This window comes from Gopherus evgoodei, chromosome 4 (assembly GCF_007399415.2).
Source record: "Gopherus evgoodei ecotype Sinaloan lineage chromosome 4, rGopEvg1_v1.p, whole genome shotgun sequence".
In the NCBI taxonomy this organism is placed as follows: domain Eukaryota; kingdom Metazoa; phylum Chordata; order Testudines; family Testudinidae; genus Gopherus; species Gopherus evgoodei.
In genome coordinates, this window is record NC_044325.1 from 62,359,588 (window position 1) to 62,380,378 (window position 20,791).

General features: G+C 43.0%; 1 protein-coding gene across 3 annotated transcripts in view; it reads right to left on the reverse strand.

Moving 5' to 3' along the window:
• Positions 1–1,916: 1,916 nt before the first annotated feature.
• BMF (Bcl2 modifying factor) overlaps positions 1,917–20,791 on the reverse strand; it is a 28,398-nt gene continuing 9,523 nt past the window's right edge. For 2 of the 3 annotated variants that reach the window (XM_030559439.1, XM_030559441.1), the window contains exon 4: positions 1,917–5,468. In XM_030559439.1, coding sequence (XP_030415299.1) covers positions 5,367–5,468 — 102 coding nt within the window. In that variant the 3' untranslated portion in view covers positions 1,917–5,366. The remainder of the gene's footprint in view (positions 5,469–20,791) is intronic. The other variant, XM_030559438.1, reaches the window with a different exon arrangement.

Sequence of the window (20,791 nt, forward strand, 5' to 3'; positions counted from 1 at the left end):
CAGTAGCAGTTAATACACACAGTAAGTTACACAGAAGTCCACTGCTAGCAGAGACGATCAGCACCTTGGGAGAAGCCTTCAGTCCCACATCCATTTCCAATGTCAGCTCCTTCTGTTGGAAGTCCAATCCCTTGTCTACCTCCACCTTATCCTAGCTATGGCAGTTTGCAACTAACCTTGGGCAGTCACTTTGTAATTACTGGCTCAGCTTTCATGAATTGCAGGAAACAGAGTAAGACTAACACCCACTAGCAACAGGCTCACTAGATCCAGGTAAGGTTTAGGTTACAAGAGAGAGGTTTGAAGAGGCAGGAAGGAGAGAGACAGAAAAATTCTCTCCTCTCTCAAGTCAAGAATGTCAGGGTCAGAAGCCATATTGGTCATCTGGAAAGAGAGAGACTTCAAACACGGTAGGTATTGTCAGCTGAAACTCAAGTTGTCTTGTCTGTTGCTCATTAAACTAAAAGTAACTTTAGGAGAAAGCCAACTGTTCTCTAAATTGCTAGAGACACTTCACTAGTGTTTGAGTATCACAGAAAAGGAGCTAAAACTGAAATCCCACCCCTTCACTCAGGCAAACTACCAATTAAATCATTCAGGAATTGCCCCTCCCCTCACCAGATTTAGACCTTGCTAATTGAAAATACTTCCCTAACCCATCCACATACAATATTTCTAACTGTGCTCAGACTGTAATAAGCACTTTGAGGGGAGGATTTTCTCAACAGAAGTACATACTGAAGTGGGCCTTGCCTAGACAAACAGTGCACAGACGAAGTGCATGTGCTGCTAAACTATACCGTAGAAATTTAAGGGAGGCTGATAGTAGCCCTACCCTCCCTACTTATCTGGAGGCAACAGAACCATATGGTTGGGCAAAGGAAGGGGACAAATCTAGATAACAATCCATTATTTCCTGAAGAAGATGCGCTGTTAAGTAGTGACGAAATCCTGTTCCCTTTGAAGTCAATAGCAAAATCCCCCTGGACATCAAAGGAGTAGATTAAGATCCTTAGATTTAGGGTGGATAGAACCCTGGTTCCTTTGTTAAAGAAAAACATCAGTAAAAACGAGGAGGCCTTCTGGCACCTTAGAGACTAAAATTTATTTGGGCATAAGCTAAAACCCACTTCATCAGATGAATGGAGTGGAAAATACAGTGAGCAGGTGTGTGTGTGTACACACACACACACAGCACATGAAATGATGGGAGTTGCCTTACTAAGTGGGGGGTCAATGCTAATAAGGCGAATTCAATTAGGGTGGATGTGGCCCATTCCCAACAGTTGATAAGAAGGTGTGAGTAGCCGAGGGACAATTATTTTTTGCAGTGACCCAGTCTTTATTCAGGCCTAATTTGATGGTCAAGTTTGCAAATTAATTCTAGTTCTGCAGTTTCTCCTTGTAGTCTGTTTTTGAAGTTTTTTTGTTGAAGAATGGCCACTTTTAAGTCTGTTACTGAGTGTCCAGGGAAACTGAAGTGTTCTCCTACTGGTTTTTGAATATTACAATTCTTGATGTCTGATTTGTGTCCATTTATTCTTTTGTGTAGAGACTGTCCAGTTTGTATGTGGCAAAGGGGCATTGCTGGCACATGATGACATATCATATTGATAGATGTGCAGGTGAATGAGCCCCTGATGGTGTGGCACCATCAAATTAGGCCTGCATGAAGACTGGGAGTGGTTGGGTCACTACAAAAAATAATTTTCCTTCTGTTGATACTCACACCTTTTTGTCAAGTGTTGGGAATGGACCACATCCACCCTAACAGAATTGGCCTCATTAGCACTGACCCCCCACTTGATAAGGCAACTCCCATCTTTTCATGTGCTGTATATTTTTACCTGCCTACTGTACTTTCCACTCCATGCATCTGCTGAAGTGGGTTATAGCCCACGAAAGCTTATGCCCAAATAAATTTGTTAATCTCTAAGGTGTTACAAGGACTCCTGGTTGTTTTTACTGATATAGACTAACACAGCTACCCCTCAAAAACATCAGTGGTTGTCAAACCTCTTGTTAAAGGCAGCAGCACACATACAGGAGTCAGACTTTGTCTAGGACTAGTCTTGTAAATACAGTGAAGTCTTGTTTATATTCCAGCCTTCACTGCAAATACAGGAACAAGTGGATTCCAACTTAAGACCTTGGAATAGACAGTTTTGATAAATCCACTGCTAGCAGTGGACATTATGGCCAGGTAAGGCTCCATCTCTCTGTGAGCCAAACAATTCTGTACAGTTAGATGGTCTACAAAACTATTTCAGCCATTTATTCCCCCCACTAAGAAGGGTGCTATTACAGAATAAGCTAGTGAGGGCAGACCATCATCAAGTACCTATATCAAACTTGCTTTTTCATCTTACACTTCTATCACGGTTGGCTGAGCAGTCCAGGGAGACTTATTTGCTTTGGGGTTTAACTGACCAGGCTGGAATTTAAGGAAGAAAGATGACACTAGTTTGATTTCTTGATATGGTGATGAAGTAGTGTTCTAAAGTCAGATGGACTTGCCTAATCTTTGCACACTTCAGAAGGCTGTTATTAATCTGACCCCTCTGTGATGGGATGAAAGGATTTCAGCCAATCAGTAGGGAAATGAGTGTGTATTACCTATGTCTGCACCATACTGGCTGACAGCTTTGTTTAATTCCTTCCCCACTGCAACCTCTAAAGCTCCATACCCATCTCCCTCAGAGTTTCCTTGACAAGCCTACACCTCATGAGCGGTGGGTATAATAGGCCTCCCATGGCGCTGCCACGGCCACCAGACCCCTGCTTGCGGGGTTTGGTGGCTAAGATTTTGCTTTATTATGCCCCATGCAGGTTCCGGTGTGGTTGAGGAGGCAGTATGTGCTATTCAGCTTCCTGGGTTCATCAGTAATCTCTCTGGACTCCAGGGAGATTACTGATGAATCCAGGAAGCTCAGTAGCAAATACTGCCTCCTCAACTGCCCCAGAACCAGCATGGTGCATATCAAAAGCATCTCTGAAGAGATGCTTTTCCTTGGGTCTGGGGAGGGGAGGAGAGGCATGGCTGCAGCTAGCCCATCCTCCGGCCAAGGGGTGTGTGTGTGCTTGAGGCTTCTCTGGGAGGGGTGCTTGTGGCTCTAGCCACAGGAGGCGGGACGACGGGGTCTCGGAGCCCCAGCTGCAGGCGGAAGGGATGGAGCCAGGCACTTACTTTCCCAAAGGGGGACTCCACCTGCTACCTATGCTACACCTTCAGTTCTAAGTGGGCTCTCCCCAAGCTTTAGATTCCAAGGGCTCGTGCCCCTCAATCCAGTCTGTGCTTACCCCACCCCTCAGGCCTGCTTCCTATTTAAACCCCATTCTCCAATCACCACACACCCTATGTGACTCTGTTTTGCAGAGCCATTGAAGGTATTTTAGTAATAAGTAGCAGCTTCCAGTACCGCTACAAAGTAATCAATGACAGGTACCACTTACATCCCACTGAATAACTCCATAGTGCACGTGCTTAACTAAAAAGAAACAAAGCTAATTTAAGAATCATTGTTCTGAACTCCTGACCATCCCAGAGGAACACATTACTCTGCATAATGTAGCTTTAGCTAAGGGGAGAAAAAAAGTCAGTTTGCGTGAGGAACCCCTTTTGTACTGAAAGATCGCAGCAGAGCTGTGTAAACTGAGAGGGTCCCGGGAGCTGATTTGGAGGGAGCTAGACAACTCTTGCCTTGAAAAAGAAGAATGCCAGTCAAGAGATGGGATTGAGAAATAGAGGGGAAGCATCCAAATACAAATGTGTGCTACAAATCATTACCAGGCACTTTAATGGGGTTACTGAGGGTACGGGAATTGGGTCATTACAAATATCAGAGATGGAAACAGACTTAAAGAAGGGCAAGAAAAGGGGGGAAGTGGAGGGGAAGGAGAATGTGCAAGAAAACTCCTCTTCCATTACAGAGATTCTTTACTGTTCATAAGGCTTCAGAGCAGACCAGGAGCTCCAGAACCCCTCTGTGTTGACAGCTGTAGCAGGACTGAAGGGCAAGTGTCCAGAAAGATTTTTCTTAGTGTTAGTTTTATAATTTGTGATTTAGAATTAGCTCTGGGCAAGTATGGAAACAGTCTGTGGAAAGCAGAGGCTATATCCTTTTCCCTTAGTATTTCACACTTCATAAGCAAACAAAACCCAAGTTTTTGGGGTAGGTAGTTCCCCATCCCTGTTCCAAGACTGGCAGCCAAACAGATTTAAAAACACCACAACAGTCACAAGTCAATGACAATGAGCTATCACTCCAAGTAGTATTTCTGTTGTCAGTGTACACTAATATCACTTCCAGTATTACTCATTAGAATAATAGAGCGATTACTTGTACAAACCTGCAGTGTCGGGATTCAAAGTAATTACTAACTAATCTCCTAGTCAAATCATGAAGCAAACATATCAGATGCTTGGGATCTGAATCTTCTTAACAGCGCATATGATAAGGAGGAGGGAAAAAAAAATCCACCAAAGCACTAACAAAAATATACAGATTAACAATTCCAGAAGAATGATGCTTAGATTATATTCCATCTTTAACAGCTCCATCCTGGTTTATGGGGACAGTATATAGTGTACAGGACCAAACAGCCCTTTGCACAAAGATCCTGAAGAGTCACCAACATCTTATGAAAGATTCTGAAGACTCTTCTTCTAACAGAAACAATTCTATCTATTAGTGGCAATGACAAAGAGCGACTTCATGTGAAGGATGTCCAACTTTGGCCAATTAAGTCATTAAACAAAACTAGATTTTTACAAGTTTCCCTGGTAATAAAATTCAGGGAAATAATCAGTGACTCACCTGCTGCTGTACATGAGCTACTTAAGTGTAATTGTTTCTAAAAAGAACATTTTTTCAAAAAGTTATCCCTTAGAGGAGTCAAGTGTCTCTAATCTGGAAGTAGCCCAAAGTACACTTAGAGCCATCAGTCCTAGACACCACCATTAACCAGCAGCCAAAATTACAAAATGCTGCATTCTATCAATTAAAATAAAATAAAAAATACTCAACAACACAGAGCAGAGGAACCTGTTCATCTACTACTTGCCTCACTTGCATAGAGGTTACTGATTTGGGGAATCAGCAGCAAGCTTTACCAAACACATCCAAATTCTAAGACTTTCCTTCAACAGTGTTGGACAAGAGCTCCCAGCCTCATCAGGCAAGAAGCAGTAAAGAAGAGTCCTTGGGGACGGAATGGGGAGGGGCAAAAAAAAGCTTGAGAAGATGAGTAAAAGTTTGACAGAGTCCTCACATCCGGCCGGCGGCGTGCATGTCTCTCTCCCCCAGACCAGTGTTTGTTCAGTGCTCCCTGTAGACTGGATGTGACCTGGAACAGGTGGAGGAGTCTCACCTCTGACCTACGTGGTTCCTGTTCACCTCCACATTTAAGGCCAAGTTATGTATAAAGAGAAGGATCTGCCACCACACTTGATTTCTGTTCTGCTGATGCTGTAAAAGGAGAATGATTGAAACAAGGTTATTTATATTTTACAATTGTAACATACCACTTATCTTTTCCAATAAAAACTCAGTTACTTTTCAAGAGCAGACACTTTAATCCCATCAGCATGACAAGAGGAAAAAAAAGAGGCAGGGGGTGGGGAGAATGATAAGTTCTCCAGAAATAATTACAGCTCTAACATTAAAAAAAAAAAAAATAGCAGACCCTTATGCATTGTGCACAAGAGGATTAAACCTTTTTGCTGCTTGCAGGATTTTGCAGAGTTTAGCCAAGTGCTGTTTTTAATCAGATTGGCTTCTGAGCCTCTCAAAAGCCCCAGCTGCATGAACAAACAACTTTCTTAAAAAAAAAGTTACCCCCCTTCTTCACCCCAAAAGTGAAAAAAAAAGTAACTGGTGATCCATCTGTAAGTGATTTGACACCGTGAAGGTCAATGGGTTAATCTTCAATTTAAACCACACTGCTGAGACAGCAAAACTCTGATTTCATCCAGTACAAGAAAACACTCGTGCGCACACACACTCCCCCACTCCCTCCCCCCATTACATTTTCCTTCCCAGCATCTCCAAGATAATACTGCCCTTTTTATAGCTACTTTTGACAGTAAGCCATAAATAATCAGCCTTGGAGCCCTTTCCTACCGACTGGAGCCAATTAAACCTTAAGCAAGAACATACTTACCCCCAAAAAAAATAAAAAAGAAAAAAAGGAGAGAAAAGAGAAAAGAAAAAGAAAGAAACAAAGAGAAAAAAGCAAGAGGTTATTTCAGGTCTCACTGTCAAGTAATGAAAAGTTTGGAAGTTAAGTTTTAGGGGGACATCAGACCACATAATGCTGCTTTTGGGAAGGAATGCTGTCCCCTCTTTTGTTATATGTAATCACCTTTGTGAAAGTGTTCTCCATTATGCACTCCCCCCCCCCCGCCTTCTTGTTCTTTAATGGCATCTCATACAAACAGGTGGGTTTCTCTTTACATTGCACAATCTGAGATATTGTTTCACATCCCTAACCAACCCTCAATTAAAAAGCCAGTTCTTGTTTTCTCATCCAGAATTCCCTATTTGTAAAGCCAGGCTAGTGACCATTTTAAAAAAAAAATCCCCAGCAGACAAGGAATAGAAGGTTGGTTTACAATGACTTCATGTTAGCACATGAGAGCATTACAGAGTACTGCAGCATGCTATATGAACAAGGTGTTTCAACTTAGATTAGTCCAACAGGGCAGACCCACATAATCATGAGCTGGAAAAAGAGAACACCTTAGCTGTAGTTTACATACTAGAATTGTTTCAAGAGAAATATCCAAAACATTCCAATAAACTCTTTATGTTGTGCTCATGCTTTCCAGAAACTAGAACTACAGAAAAAGGTGCAACATGAACCTCAAATGCACTCAAATTAGGCCTTGGAAAGGACATGCACTGTATTCACTAACGTAGCAGCAGTTCGTTCAATATTTTCTTCTTCTCCACAAGACTTAAATGTGTCCCCAGATTTCGGAGGGTTCACACTGTTCTAATTACAATACACTAATGTCTCTCTGTTCAGAGCGTGGCCCACGACAGCCATTCAGGAGCCTTCGTTTGTTCCAAAGAGCCCCAGGTTTAATACCCCCAAGCAACCTGTCCCAGAGTGTGGTTACATTCATAGGTGAGAACCATTCCCACCATGCAACTCTGGTTGGATTAGTGTTATAATGAACCCTTAAAATGCTTCTAAGGAGGCAGGTGCTTTTGGTTTTCCTCTATTCTTATAACCAGCCTTGCACACCTTTTTGTCAGAGACTTTGGAGATCTCTCACTCTCTTCCTTCCCCTATCCCAAGCCACATTTCAGAACCTATTCTGACATGCATGTGCAACCAAGACTGACAGCATATCCAGAAAACATGTTTTCACCAACTCATTCAAGACCACCAACCCAAATGCCTGATAAATAAGGTCTTCAGAGTAGCCTGCCATAAGCATACTGTGGTGTATATGAAGGTGCAATAGATTTTCCCCATCACCACTTAGCAAACTAGGGGAAAGAGCTGGTGCAAACACTAAAGGTGCTCCAAAGGAAATACAGGCAGATTTCACATGTTCAACAAGATTTATTACTTCATTGTATTTGTGACCGAACAAATAGACTGGTCTTTTAAGAAATCTGGAGAGAAATGTAAGAGATGGCTATGACGGGTTAGATCACAGAAACCACCTTGGGAGCTGTCAACTGATGTGCCAAGACTACCTCTGCTCCTGTTTTCCCTGCCAGCTCAGGACTGCAGCACCCTGTCGTTCTGAGCCAGACACTCCCGTCTGCTCCAACACAGATCCAGGGTCTGAATTACTTGCCCCAAAGCTGCAGGTTTACCTGAAAATAGTTCACAGAAGTGTGCTTATCTTTAGCACTCATATGTCCAACTCCCAATGGGGTCTAAACCCAAATAAATCTGTTTTATCCTGCAAAAAATTTATGCAGGGTAAAGTCAAACTGTTCGCCCTCTATAACACTGATAGAGAGATATGCACAGTTGTTTGCTCCCCCCGGTATTAATACATACTCTGGGTTAATTAATAAATACAGAAAGTAGGATTTAAGTGGTTCCAAGTAATAACAGACAGAACAAAGTCAGTCACCAAGCAAAATTAAATAAAATGTGCAAATCTATTCAGTTTGATTAGACATACAGATAATCTCACCCTCAGAGATGCTTCAGTAAGTTTTTTTCCCTCAGACTGAACACAATTCTTTCCCCTGGTACAGCTCTTGTTCCAGCTCAGGTGATAGCTAGGGGATTCTTCATGATGGCCCTTCTCTCTCTCTTTGTTCTCTTCCATCCCTTTATATATCTTTTGCATAAGGCGGGAATCCTTGTGTCCCTCTGTGAGTTCCCACCCCGTCCTTCTCAGTGGAAAGACATCAGGTTAAAGATGGATTCCAGTTCAGGTGACATGCTCACATTTCATTGCAAGAGTTCATTACCCACTTGCCAGCACACACCTATGCAGGAAGACTTACAGGTAAAAAACACAGCCATTTGCAGACAATGGTCCTAGTTAATGGGAGTCATCAAGATTCCAAACCACTATTAATTAATGGCCCACACTTTACATAATTACAATAGGCCCTCAGAGTTATATTTAATATTTCTAGTTTCAGATACAAGAGTGGTACATTTATACAAACAGGATGATCACACTCAGTAGGTTATAAGCTTTGTAATGATACCTTACAAGAGAGACTTTTGCATGAAGCATGTCTCAGTTACATTATATTCACTTATTATTGTTTATAAAACTGTATAGACTGCACATCATCACAACGGCCTTAAATTGTCTTAAAAATTAATCTGAAACACACAGCAGTTTCACTGGTGGCACTCTTTTCCCATCTGCTCAAATGACATTTGTCAAAGTGCTTATTTTGGGGCATGCAGGGGAAGAGATGCACTAGTTTGAAGTGCATGCAAATTTATACTGCTATACATTTACATGGGTGCAAATGGTTAGCATACATCTGAAACCAAATACCATACACTGCTGCCCTATTTCAGGTAGGAGGTTGCCTTGAGTTTTGTTTGAGTTTCTTATGCAATATATTATGTTTCTAAATGTTTATCTTCACACTCTCTCAAAGCTCAATAAGCAAACTTCAAAATGCGTTTGTGCTTTATTATGATGGACAAAGGACGTCTGGAATTATTTCTTCCCACCAAAAAATGGCTTTTTCTACTTACTTTCTATACATCAGAAATTCAGGCCTTTTCTACCTTGGAAGACGCACTGGACAGCTGGAGAGCTAGTGGAATCTGACATCACAAGTACTAAAATGAAACTTGATTGAGCAAGGAAGTTATTTTATCCAGACTCTGTTCTGTATTTGTTTTAGTTGATACCCGTTTGAGTTAAACACTTGAAAAAAGTCATCTTTGTGCAAAACAAAGGTGGGGGAAAATCAGAGTAGGTAATGTGCAAAAAAACCCTGTATTAAATTAACAAAAAAAACCTCTCAAGCCTTCTTTATATGTCAAAGCAGCAAAAAAGGGCACACACTTAGTTCCTGCACTCCCCTGTTCTCTTATTTTGATGGTCACTTTTAATACCACTGCCAGCTACCTCCGGCTTTAAAATACAATACAGTAAAGCCACCAAGCTTTTCATCAGCAGATCTCAGTGTGTTACGAAGAAGGTTGGTATCATTATTCCCAATTCACCCATGAGGAAATTAAGGTACAGAGAGGTAAAGTGACTTGCCCAATGTCACCCAGCATGCCAACAGCAAAGCTAGGAATAGAACCCAGGTCTTCAGAGTCCCCATGCTCTAGACCAGGGGTCAGCAACCTTTCAGAAGTGGTGTGCCAAGTCTTCACTTATTCACTCTAATTTAAGGTTTCGCGTGCCAGTAATACATTTTAATGTTTTTAGAAGGTCTCTTTCTATAAGTCTATAATATATAACTAAACGATTGTCATATGTAAAGTAAATAAGGTTTTTAAAATGTTTAAGAAGCTTCATTTAAAATTAAATTAAAATGCAGAGCCCCTCGGACTAGTGGCCAGGATCCGGGCAGTGTGAGTGCCATTGAAAATCAGCTCACGTGCCGCCTTCGGCACACGTGCCATAGGTTGCCTACCCCTGCTCTAGACCTCACTGCCTCTTTATATTTTCCTATTTAGTCAGATTCAAGAACAGCACTTCTTCAGTGACAAGGCGTATGTCAGATAAAAATCAATGGTACCATTTTAATGTGAGACAAGAGACATGGAGGAAAGATGGCAGATAATCTCAGCAGTAAGAATGGAAAAGCCAGTTCAGAAAAAAAAAAAAACCTTATCCAAACCTGAATAGGACCTTCTTGGAAGTTTCAGTAAGTAAGTTCAAGTAACATGCTTCTGCCAGGACTGGGAGCAAAATACTCAAATATCACAAGAGAGGATTTTTTTTCCAAGGGACTGCTTGCCTGCCAGAAAGGACCAGAAATATCACAAGAGCCAGTTCATGAGATTTCCAGTTGGATTTCTCAGACACAAGAGGCTCAGTCAAGTATCAAAGTCACACAGCCTTGAAATTTACCCATCACTACCTCGTGGTGCAGATTTATATTCTTCCCAAGGCTGATTCTAGCCCACAATATCCCTGCCAAAAGTAATTCATTTCGTAATCTTACTCTGGGAGAAAATATTAGGGAAATATAAATTGCTAATGACTCTAGAAGGGAACTAGCCTGTGACTAAAGCAGACGAGAGTTATAAACTAGAGTAAGTCAGCAAGTGACACGAAGGGCTTGTCTACATCAGAAAGTTGCAGCGCTGGTGAGGGAGTTACAGCGCTGCAACTTAGGAGGTGTACACATCTGCAGGGCACCACCAGCGCTGCAACTCCCTGTTTGCAGCGCTGGCCGTACTCCCGTTTTGTCTCGGGTGTAGAGGATCCAGCGCTGGTAATCAAGTATAGACACTTACCAGTGCTTTTCTTGACCTCCGTGGAATAAGCAGGTATCCCAGCATACCTGAGGAAGCTTCTGGTAATCAAACTGGTCTCCTTCCCCAGCTTGCTCTCGCGTTCCCCGAACCCCGAGCAAGCAGGTCTCCTTCCCTGAGGTTTGCTGGGTGGTTCCAGGAACGCGAGAGCAAACCGCGGCGAAGCTGGTCTCCTTCCCCGGTTTGCTATCGCGTTCCCCGAACAAGCAGGTATCCTTCCCTACGGTTTGCAGGGTGGTTCGGGGAACGCGAGAGCAAACCGTGGCGAAGCTGATCTCCTTTCCCGGTTTGCTCTCTCGTTCCCCGAACAAGCAGGTCTCCTTCCCTACGGTTTGCAGGGTGGTTCGGGGAACGCGAGAGCAAACCGCGGCGAAGCTGGTCTCCTTTCCCGGTTTGCTCTCTCGTTCCCCGAACCCCCGAGCAAGCAGGTCTCCTTCCCTGCGGTTTGCAGGGTGGTTCGGGGAACGCGAGAGCAAACCGCGGCGAAGCTGGTCTCCTTTCCCGGTTTGCTCTCGCGTTCCCCGAACCACCCTGAAAACCGCAGGGAAGGAGACCTGCTTGCTCGGGGGTTCGGGGAACGAGAGAGCAAACCGGGGAAGGAGACCAGCTTCGCCGCGGTTTGCTCTCGCATTCCCCGAACAAGCAGGTCTCCTTCCCTGCGGTTTGCAGGGTGGTTCGGGGAACGCGAGAGCAAACCGCGGCGAAGCTGGTCTCCTTTCCCGGTTTGCTCTCGCGTTCCCCGAACCCCCCTTGAAGCCGCCCAACAGCGCTGCAGTGTGGCCACATCTAACACCACTTGCAGCGCTGGTTGCTGTAAGTGTGGCCACTCTGCAGCGCTGGCCCTATACAGCTGTACTAATACAGCTGTAACAACCAGCGCTGCAAAATTGTAGATGTAGACATGGCCAAAGTTTGAGGCACATGAAACAGCTTCCTGTTGTAGCTGCAGCCTTTTAAGAAGGGTATCCTTACGAGACTCTGTCCAAGCTGTTACCATGGATGTTTCAGTAAGGCCCAAGAAAGGTAATTTTACAAGAAAAGTGTGCTATACACATATATATAATAGGAGAGAGAGAGACAGATAGACCTATCATTTATTGTACATGTTGTGCAACACCCAGTAGGAATATTGATTATCGAAAACATCTGTTGCCAATTCTTGTCCCTATTCCATTTTTGGCACACTTCCTCCCTCTCATCATGGCTCTTATGTTCTTTATTAACTTCTTTATGTAGAGACATCCTGGCTGATACGAGCATGGTTCTGGGAATGGAATTTAGGTTTGTTAGCTGACTGTTGCTGTATAGCACATTTTTATATAGATCTCTATATCTATATCTCCAACCAATCAGCATCCCAGTTCGTGCGTCAAACCACTTTTATTCATACTTTGCCCTTGGATTCAAGTCTATGGCTCAAGATGATTTCAGGAGATGAGATACACAGTTAAAGATAAAATGCATCACTTTAGATGCAGCTCTCAGAATCACAGGTAGCTGATTGCTGGAAGAAGTTTGTTTTATTCATGCTAGAGCAGCAGCTGTGGAGTCCCTCCATACAAAACAAACTGTCACACATACATTTCTATATAGAGAGTGTATATATTCACGGTACTATTGGTGGTACCTTTTGTGTAAGACAATGTACCTTTGTTCACAGCATGAGTGTCAGTTGCGCTCTGCTTTGCTTCACAATTCTTACCCCATGTGGTTCTTCAAGGACCAAATTCTGTTCCCAACACAGTCAGCGGCCAAACTTTTGTTGAAGTCAGTGGGACCAAGATTTGGCTGTAAGTGGCAACACTGTTGAACAGGAACATCAGTGGATGTGCGTCTACGGGTATTAGTCTCTTTTTAACTAATACAAATCTTGGCAAAAGGTTGCTACTTCTTGCAAAGAAACAAAATACACTTGCAACCAAGGAGCAGTTGTTGACTCACTGCTGAAAGCTACATTTCATTCCAGGTGGCTAGAGGCACATTTGTGCTACTACAAAACAGATTTGAGTTTAGTAAGACTCCCCAAGGCAACAGACATCATGGATGATGTCCCAGCTGGAAAAGGAAGAAAAGGGAGGGGACAAAGGAAGTCACATTACAATCTCATGGGTTCCTAATGACTAGGGAATAATACACCAATACACCTGCAAAAAAAGTAAAAATAGTGGGAGAGAGAAAATGGACTGATTTAGAAGGAGCTCCATTCTCTTGCTGCCACACTCAGAATAGGATTGTGTTGTGATAATTGCAAATTTATTGTAATTTTTACTACCTGCAAATGTACTCTAATTATGAGCTCAACTGTAACAAGTATGTAACAGTTCATAAGATGTCATAATAACCTATAATACTAAATGTTGATGGGAAAAAGGTATGAAGGAGAGACAGGAAGACAATCTAAACCAAAAGGGTTACTAATCTAACTCAAGGAGTGTGTTAAAATCACCTTTGGGAAACAAGAAAATGTGAATCCAGAAATTAATAAGCCAAAACTGGCATGTCAGATATGAGACCTAACTGGTCGATAAAATAATAAGGGGATGGGCTATTTCACCCATCGCTTCTTTTTTGGTTCCTTGGGCTAGGTCTACACTGGGGGTAGGAAAGAGTCGACCTAAGATACGCAACTTCAGCTATGCAAATAGCATAGCTGAAGTTGGTGCATCTTAGGTCGATTTACTTGGCCATGAGGACGGTGGTAAGTCGATTGCTGCCGCTCCCCCATCGACTCCGCTTCCGCCTCTCACCACGGTGGAGTTCCAGAGTTGACGGCAGAGCGATTGGGGACCGATTTTATAGACACGATAAATCAATCTCCAATAGATTGATGATCAGCGGGTAGTGTAGACATACCCTTGAAGAAAGGCACTTTGTGGGAGAAATAAGGAAGAACAGATAAAGGCTACAGGAGTGAGCTTCATCGTCATGGCTGCCATGCCCACCACACCCAGGTCGTCTTCACCCTGATCCTGAGAAGTGTACTGACCAGACCAAGCCGGAGAGGAACTCAGGTAACATCACCACCTCTACCAGCTCTAGCTGAATCCCAACCACCACCTGGGACTGGACTTTAGCAGCAGGCTGGAGCTGTTGTAGTTACTATCTCAACTCACTACTTCTCGTCCCCCTGCTCCCCCAAGGGCAGTTATTACCATCTTAAATACATACCATCTAAAACTGGTTCTCAACCTGTGGTCCCCCAACTGCTGGAGGTCTGCAGACTATGCCTAAGTAGCCCGCAAAAGAGACTGAAGAGTGACAACAGAATTCAACTATAAATACAGACAATAGGTTTCCAAAGGGATCCACACCTCCATAGCAAATTTCCAAAGGGGTCTGCAAAAGAAAAAAGGTTGAGAACCACTGATCTAAGACGGTCAGGATTTTTCCTTCTAAAAACTCTCTCCAGTTAATGGTGGGCAAAAAAGGGAGGTTGTTAAAATAAAGCCTTATTTAATTTCAGATGCTTCAATTGTTTTACCTATTTATCTTTAATAAAAGGTTAAAGATGATTTTTAATGGTTTGTTCGCCATGGTACTAAGCAGGCTGAGGTCTCTGTATATCAAGCCCCAACTTTGTTCAACACTGTTTAAGATTGGACAGTGACTGGGTCATGTTAACACATTTGGGCCACTTACTCCATCTAAATTAATATAACATTTCTGAAAGGAAGGCAAGATAGATCCTTCCTATAATGGTCATCATGGCACCATCATGTGGAAGAGAGAGAAGTAGTCACAAGCACAGTCTGGTTCTTATGATGCACAAATTAGAAGCCAGTTAGTCAACATCTAGAGAAAGCCACTAAAAATTTGGGGGTTCAGAATGCAGCGATGGGGGAGACACATGGAAATGAGTTGAAGAGACCCCCAGCTGCAGGAGCAGTGGAAGGAATAACACTGACGCTCACCATAAAGGGGATGCCAGAAGTGGCAAGTAACTACCTTTATTAAAAAAGACACATTCTCTGGCTTGGGGGAAGGTTTGGCAGGTGAATCACTTCTTGAAGTTTTTCTAATTCAGAACAACCACCACCATTTACTTGTGCCTTCCTCTTTGAGCTGAACCTACAGGAAGTGGAAGCCAACAAACACCATGGCAACAACCAACTGACTTTCAACCTGGAAAGAGCAACTGCTGGCCAGTACTTTCCCAGGCCACAGTGCTTCCTATCCTGTGCAACCTGGCAAGGTTATTTAGTTGTGTTTTCTATTCAGGGTGGAGGGAGAATAAAGGCTCCTCAAGACTCATGGGATCTTTCCATGTGCTGCTGCTTTATGCCTATAACCCTAAGTCACAGTCATCATTTATATGGACTAGGGCAGGATTCCTTTACAATTTACTCTAAATCAGTTGCAGGAGTCCAAAACACCAACCCCTCCCTAAGCTCCTTCCCTGACCAGCTAAGGATTGACACTCCCACCTCATCCTCCTCAAATTGAACCCTAGAAGATGTAGGAACATTTATCTTCTCTGATGAACTGTCCCAATCTAGCATGTGGGGTTCTGCCTGCCCGATCTGCCTTTGCTCTCCACATCAGCAGAGCACTCTTACCTGAGAATTTCAGTCAAAGTGGAGGCAGATTTTCTAATTGGCCTAGTACTAAACTTACTAAAAGATTGGAATAAAAATTTTAATTGATTTGGGGTGAAAAACTAAACCTCCCATTTGGAGACATGGTGCTGGTGTCAGGAGAAGTTTGGCTTAACCCATACATTAACAATTAGCTACTAGAGCTCTGTTTTCTAGGTTTACCTTGTTCATAATCCATTCTACTGCATATGCATCAGAGTCCTCCTGGCCTTTGTTTTATACAGATCCCTTCCTCACAAAGGGTGGTTACAAAGGAGTTTCTTTATCTGATGAAGCCACTGGGTAGAGTGGGTAGGACTAGTCTCCCTATTTCTAGATATTGACATTAAGTAGAAGAGGAGGTAAATGTAAATCTTTCAGATCTACTGCAAGAAAATACCCAAGGAGACTGAAATGGAACTTTGAACAGAGCAACACCCCCCCTACTCCACTGGAAACACACAAAGGCAAGCAATCAGGTGCAGCACTGGAGACTGTGGGTAGTTCAGCTTCTTGTCAGCAGTTCTGATGACTCAGAGGCTAAATATAGAGAGTGATATAAACAGAGCTGGCCACAGAGCAAACACTGCTGAACTGACCCATCTCTCACGCATACTCTCTGAACCTGGAAGTTGCAAGCCCTCCTGCAAGGGGAGGCTGTCGGCTCCAGAGACTTTTCATTGTGCTGCCAGAGGTGCAGCTCCCTTTCATCACAGGGTTGCATTACATCACACAGCCTAATCAGGGTGAATAAAAGCAGCCCTGCGGCTTTAAAGGGACAGCACACAGCAGAGTAAAGAAAATGTTTGTTTGTAAATAAACCAAGTTCCCTTTGCCAGTGACAAGAGTAGTTACTAAAATATTAAAAAGAGTTAATGGGGTATTCTTCAGCAGCAAGGAGGAATTTACAGTTTGATTTTCCCACTTTGTCTCTCCACCAGAGAGTTTCATTGACACAAAAATGTGCTCACATAAATACCGCCCCCCATTAATCAACCCAAACATCCCCCCAATTCCTAGAGAGATCTCAATGAGATCTAGCGGTCAGAGCAAGGGACTGGACTCAGAGCTCTTGGGCCCTATTCAGTGGTCTGCTCCTCTGTCATTCTGCCACCTTGGGCAAGTCACAACCTCCGTTTCTTAGTTTCCTCATTTGTAAAATGGGATATTGCAACTTTTAGAGTAAGAAATAACGGCAGTATCTCAGATGCCACAATGTGGTAATGGCTGAAAAGTACTGAGTTACTGGTGACCATTGTCCTCAATGACTCTTAAAGGGATGCACTGCAGTTTATCAAGTGCCTTGGGGTCCTATGGTAGCACAAAAAGTGTTGTAAGTTATTTATCAGAAAACAAGATTGTAGGAAAAGCGAGTGCAATTCATCCCACATCATTTGAGGTGTCCTGCACTGGTTATAGAATCATAGAAATGTAGGGCTGGTAGGGATCTTGACAGGTCATCAACTCCAGCCTCTTGCACTGAAGCAGGACCAAGTAAATCTTCTAGACCATTCCTGACAGGTATTTGTCCAACCTGTTCTTAAAAAGTTCCAGTGAAGGGGATTCTACGACTTCCCTTGGAAGCCTGTTTCAGATCTTAACTACCCTTGTAGTTAGACAGTTTTTCCTATTATGTAATCTAAATCTCCCTTGCAGCAGATTAAACTCCTTTCTCCTTGTCTTACCTTCAGCAGACACGGAAAACAATTGATCACATCCTCTTTGTAATAGTTCTTAAGTCTTCAAATATGTTATCAAGTCCTTGCTCAGTCTTCTTTTCTCAAGACTAAATATGCTAGGGTTTTTTCAGCCTTTCCTCATGGGTCAGGCTCTTCAAACCTTTTCTGATTTTTTTTTTGGGCTCTCCTCTGGACTCTCTCCAATTTTTCCACATCTTTCCTAAAGTGTGGCACCTAGTATTGGACAGTTCTCCAGCAGAGGCCTCGGCAGTGCTGAATAGAGCAGATTTACCACCTGTGTCTTACATATGACACTGCTAATACATTCCAAAATATTAACCTTTTTCACAACTGCATCACATAGCTGACTCATTCAGTTCATCCACTATAGCCCCCAGATCCTTTACAGCAGTACTACCACCTAGCCAGTTGATTTAAGACCAGTTCCCTCATTTGTCAAGGTCATTTTAAATTCTAATCCTATCCTCCAAAATGTATGCAACCAGCTTTGTGTCATCTGTATATTTTATAAGCACACGCTCCACTCCATTATCCAAGTCATTAATGAAAATATTTTCTAGTCCCAGACTCAGGACTGACCCTTGCAGAACTCTACTAGATATTTCATTTCAGTCTGACAGCAAACTATTGATAACTACTCAGAGTATGGGGTCTATCAACCTGTTATACACCCACCTTATATTAATATAATATAGACTGCATTTCCTTAGTTTGCTTATGAGGATGCCATGTATGACTGTGTCAAATACCTTACTAAAAATGAAAATTTATCATGTCTACTGCTCCCTCCATCCATTAGATCAGTAACTCTGTCAAAGAAAGAACTTATATTGGTTCAGGATGATTTGTTCTTGCCAAATGCCTGTTGGCTATTCCTTATAAACTTATTGTCTTCCAGGTGCTTAGCAGCTGATTGTTTAATAATTTGTCCAGTATCTTTCCAGGCATCAAATTAGGCTGACTACTCTATAAATCCCCAGGCACTCTTTGGTCCCCTATTTAAAAAGATAGGTACTATGTTTATCCCTCTCTAGTCCTCTGGGACCTCATCCATCCTCCATGAATTCCCAAAGGTAACAATTAGCATTCTGTATCAGAGGGGTAGCCATGTTAGTCTGGATCTGTAAAAAGCAACAGAGTCCTGTGGCACCTTATAGACTAAGAGAGGACTGGAGGATTGCTAATGTAGTTCCTATTTTTAAGAAAGGGAATAAAAGTGATCCGGGTAATTATAGGCCTGTTAGCTTGACGTCTGTAGTATGTAAGGTCTTGGAAAAAATTTTAAGGGAGAGAGTAGTTAAGGACATAGAGGTCAGTGGTAATTGGGATGAATTGCAACACGGATTTAGTAAAGGTAGATCATGTCAAACCAATCTGATCTCCTTCTTTGAGAAGATGACGGATTACTTAGATAATGGAAATGCGGTAGATATAATTTACCTAGATTTCAGTAAGGCGTTCGACACGGTTCCGCACGGGGAACTGTTAGTCAAATTGGAAAAGATGGGAATGAATATGAAAGTTGTAAGGTGGATAAGGAACTGGTTAAAGGGGAGACTCCAGAGGGTTGTATTGAAAGGTGAACTGTCAGGCTGGAAGGAGGTCACTAGTGGAGTCCCTCAAGGATCGGTTTTGGGGCCGATCTTATTTAACCTTTTTATTACTGACCTTGGCACAAAGAGCGGGAATGTGCTAATAAAGTTTGCGGATGACACGAAGCTGGGGGGTATTGCTCACACGGAGAAGGACAGGGATACTATTCAGGAAGATCTGAACCACCTTGTAAACTGGAGTAATAGAAATAGGATGAAATACAATAGTGAAAAGTGCAAAGTTATGCATTTAGGAATTAATAATAAGAATTTTGGATATACGTTGGGGGCGCATCAGTTGGAAGCGACGGAGGAGGAGAAGGACCTTGGGGTACTGGTTGATAGCAGGATGACTATGAGTCGCCAATGTGATACAGCTGTTAAAAAAGCAAATGCGATTTTGGGATGCATCAGGCGGGGTATTTCCTGCAAGGATAAGGAGGTGTTAGTACCATTATACAAGGCGTTGGTGAGACCCCATCTGGAATACTGTGTGCAGATCTGGTATCCCATGTTCAAGAAGGATGAATTCAAACTGGAACAGGTTCAAAGACAGGCTACAAGGATGATCCGAGGAATGGAAAAACTGCCTTATGAAAGGAGACTCAAAGAGCTTGGCTTGTTTAGCCTGGCCAAAAGAAGGCTGCGGGGCAATATGCTTGCTCTATATAAATATATCAGGGGGGTTAACGTTAGGGAGGGAGAGGAATTATTTAAGTTTAGTACTAATGTAAGCACAAGGACGAATGGGTATAAACTGGATATTAGGAAGTTTAGACTTGAAATTAGACGAAGGTTTCTAACCATTAGGGGAGTGAAGTTCTGGAACAGCCTTCCGAGGGAAGTAGTGGGGGCAAAAGACTTTCCTGGCTTTAAGACAAAGCTTGATAAGTATATGGAGGGGATGTTACGATAGGATCGTTAATTTGGGCAATTGATCTTGGATTACCACCAGATAGGTCTGCTCAATGGTCTGCGGGGAGATGTTGGATGGAATGGGAACTGAGTTACTGCAGAGAATTCCTTCTTGGGTGCTGGCTGGTGACTCTTGCCCACATGCTCAGGGTTTAGCTGATCGCCATATTTGGGGTTGGGAAGGAATTTTCCTCCAGGGCGGATTGGCAGGGGCCCTGGAAGTTTTTCGCCTTCCCCTGCAGCGTGGGGCACGGGTCGCTTGCTGGTGGTTTCTCTGCAGCTTGAGGTCTTCAAACCAATTTTGAGGATTTCAATAACTCGGTCCTGGGATAGGGGTTGTTATAAAATTGGATGGGTGGGGTTCTGTGGCCTGCCTTGTGCAGGAGGTCAGACTAGATGATCAGATTGGTCCCTTCTGACCTATGAGTTCTGAGATTGTTCCAGCTATTTCCTTAAGTATCCTATGGTGACTTTTATCAGGGTCTGCCAACTTCAATACATTAGCTTATTTAACCTAAAATGGCTGTCCCCTGGTTACCTCCTCCTATTTTGGCTTGCATTCCTTCCCTCCTGTTGTTAATACTGTATTGCGTATCTGGTCACCATTCACCTTTTTAGTAAAGATTGCGGCAAAATAGATATTAAACATCTCAGCCTTCCTGATGTCATCAATTAGCAACTTTCCTTCCTCAGCAAGTAGAGGACCTACACTTTCCGTCATCTTTTTCTTTCTCCTAATGTTTTTAAAGGCAATAAGAGAGCCTCTTAAGGGCATGTCTACTCTTACCTCTGGTGTGACTGATCCAGCGGGGGTCGATTTATCACGAGTAGTAGAGGTGGAGTTGACAGGGAAGTGGCAGCAGTCAACCTACCACAGTGAAGACCTCACAGTAAGTAGCTCTAAGTATGTCAACTTCAGCTATGCAATTTTTGTAGCTGAAGTTCCACAACTTAGACCGACTTATCTTGTATAGACCAGGCCTTCATGTCCCTTGCCAGGTGTAACTCATTTTGTCCCTACATGCTCGTGCTATTCTTTTGTACTCCTCCTTAGCAATTCTTTTGT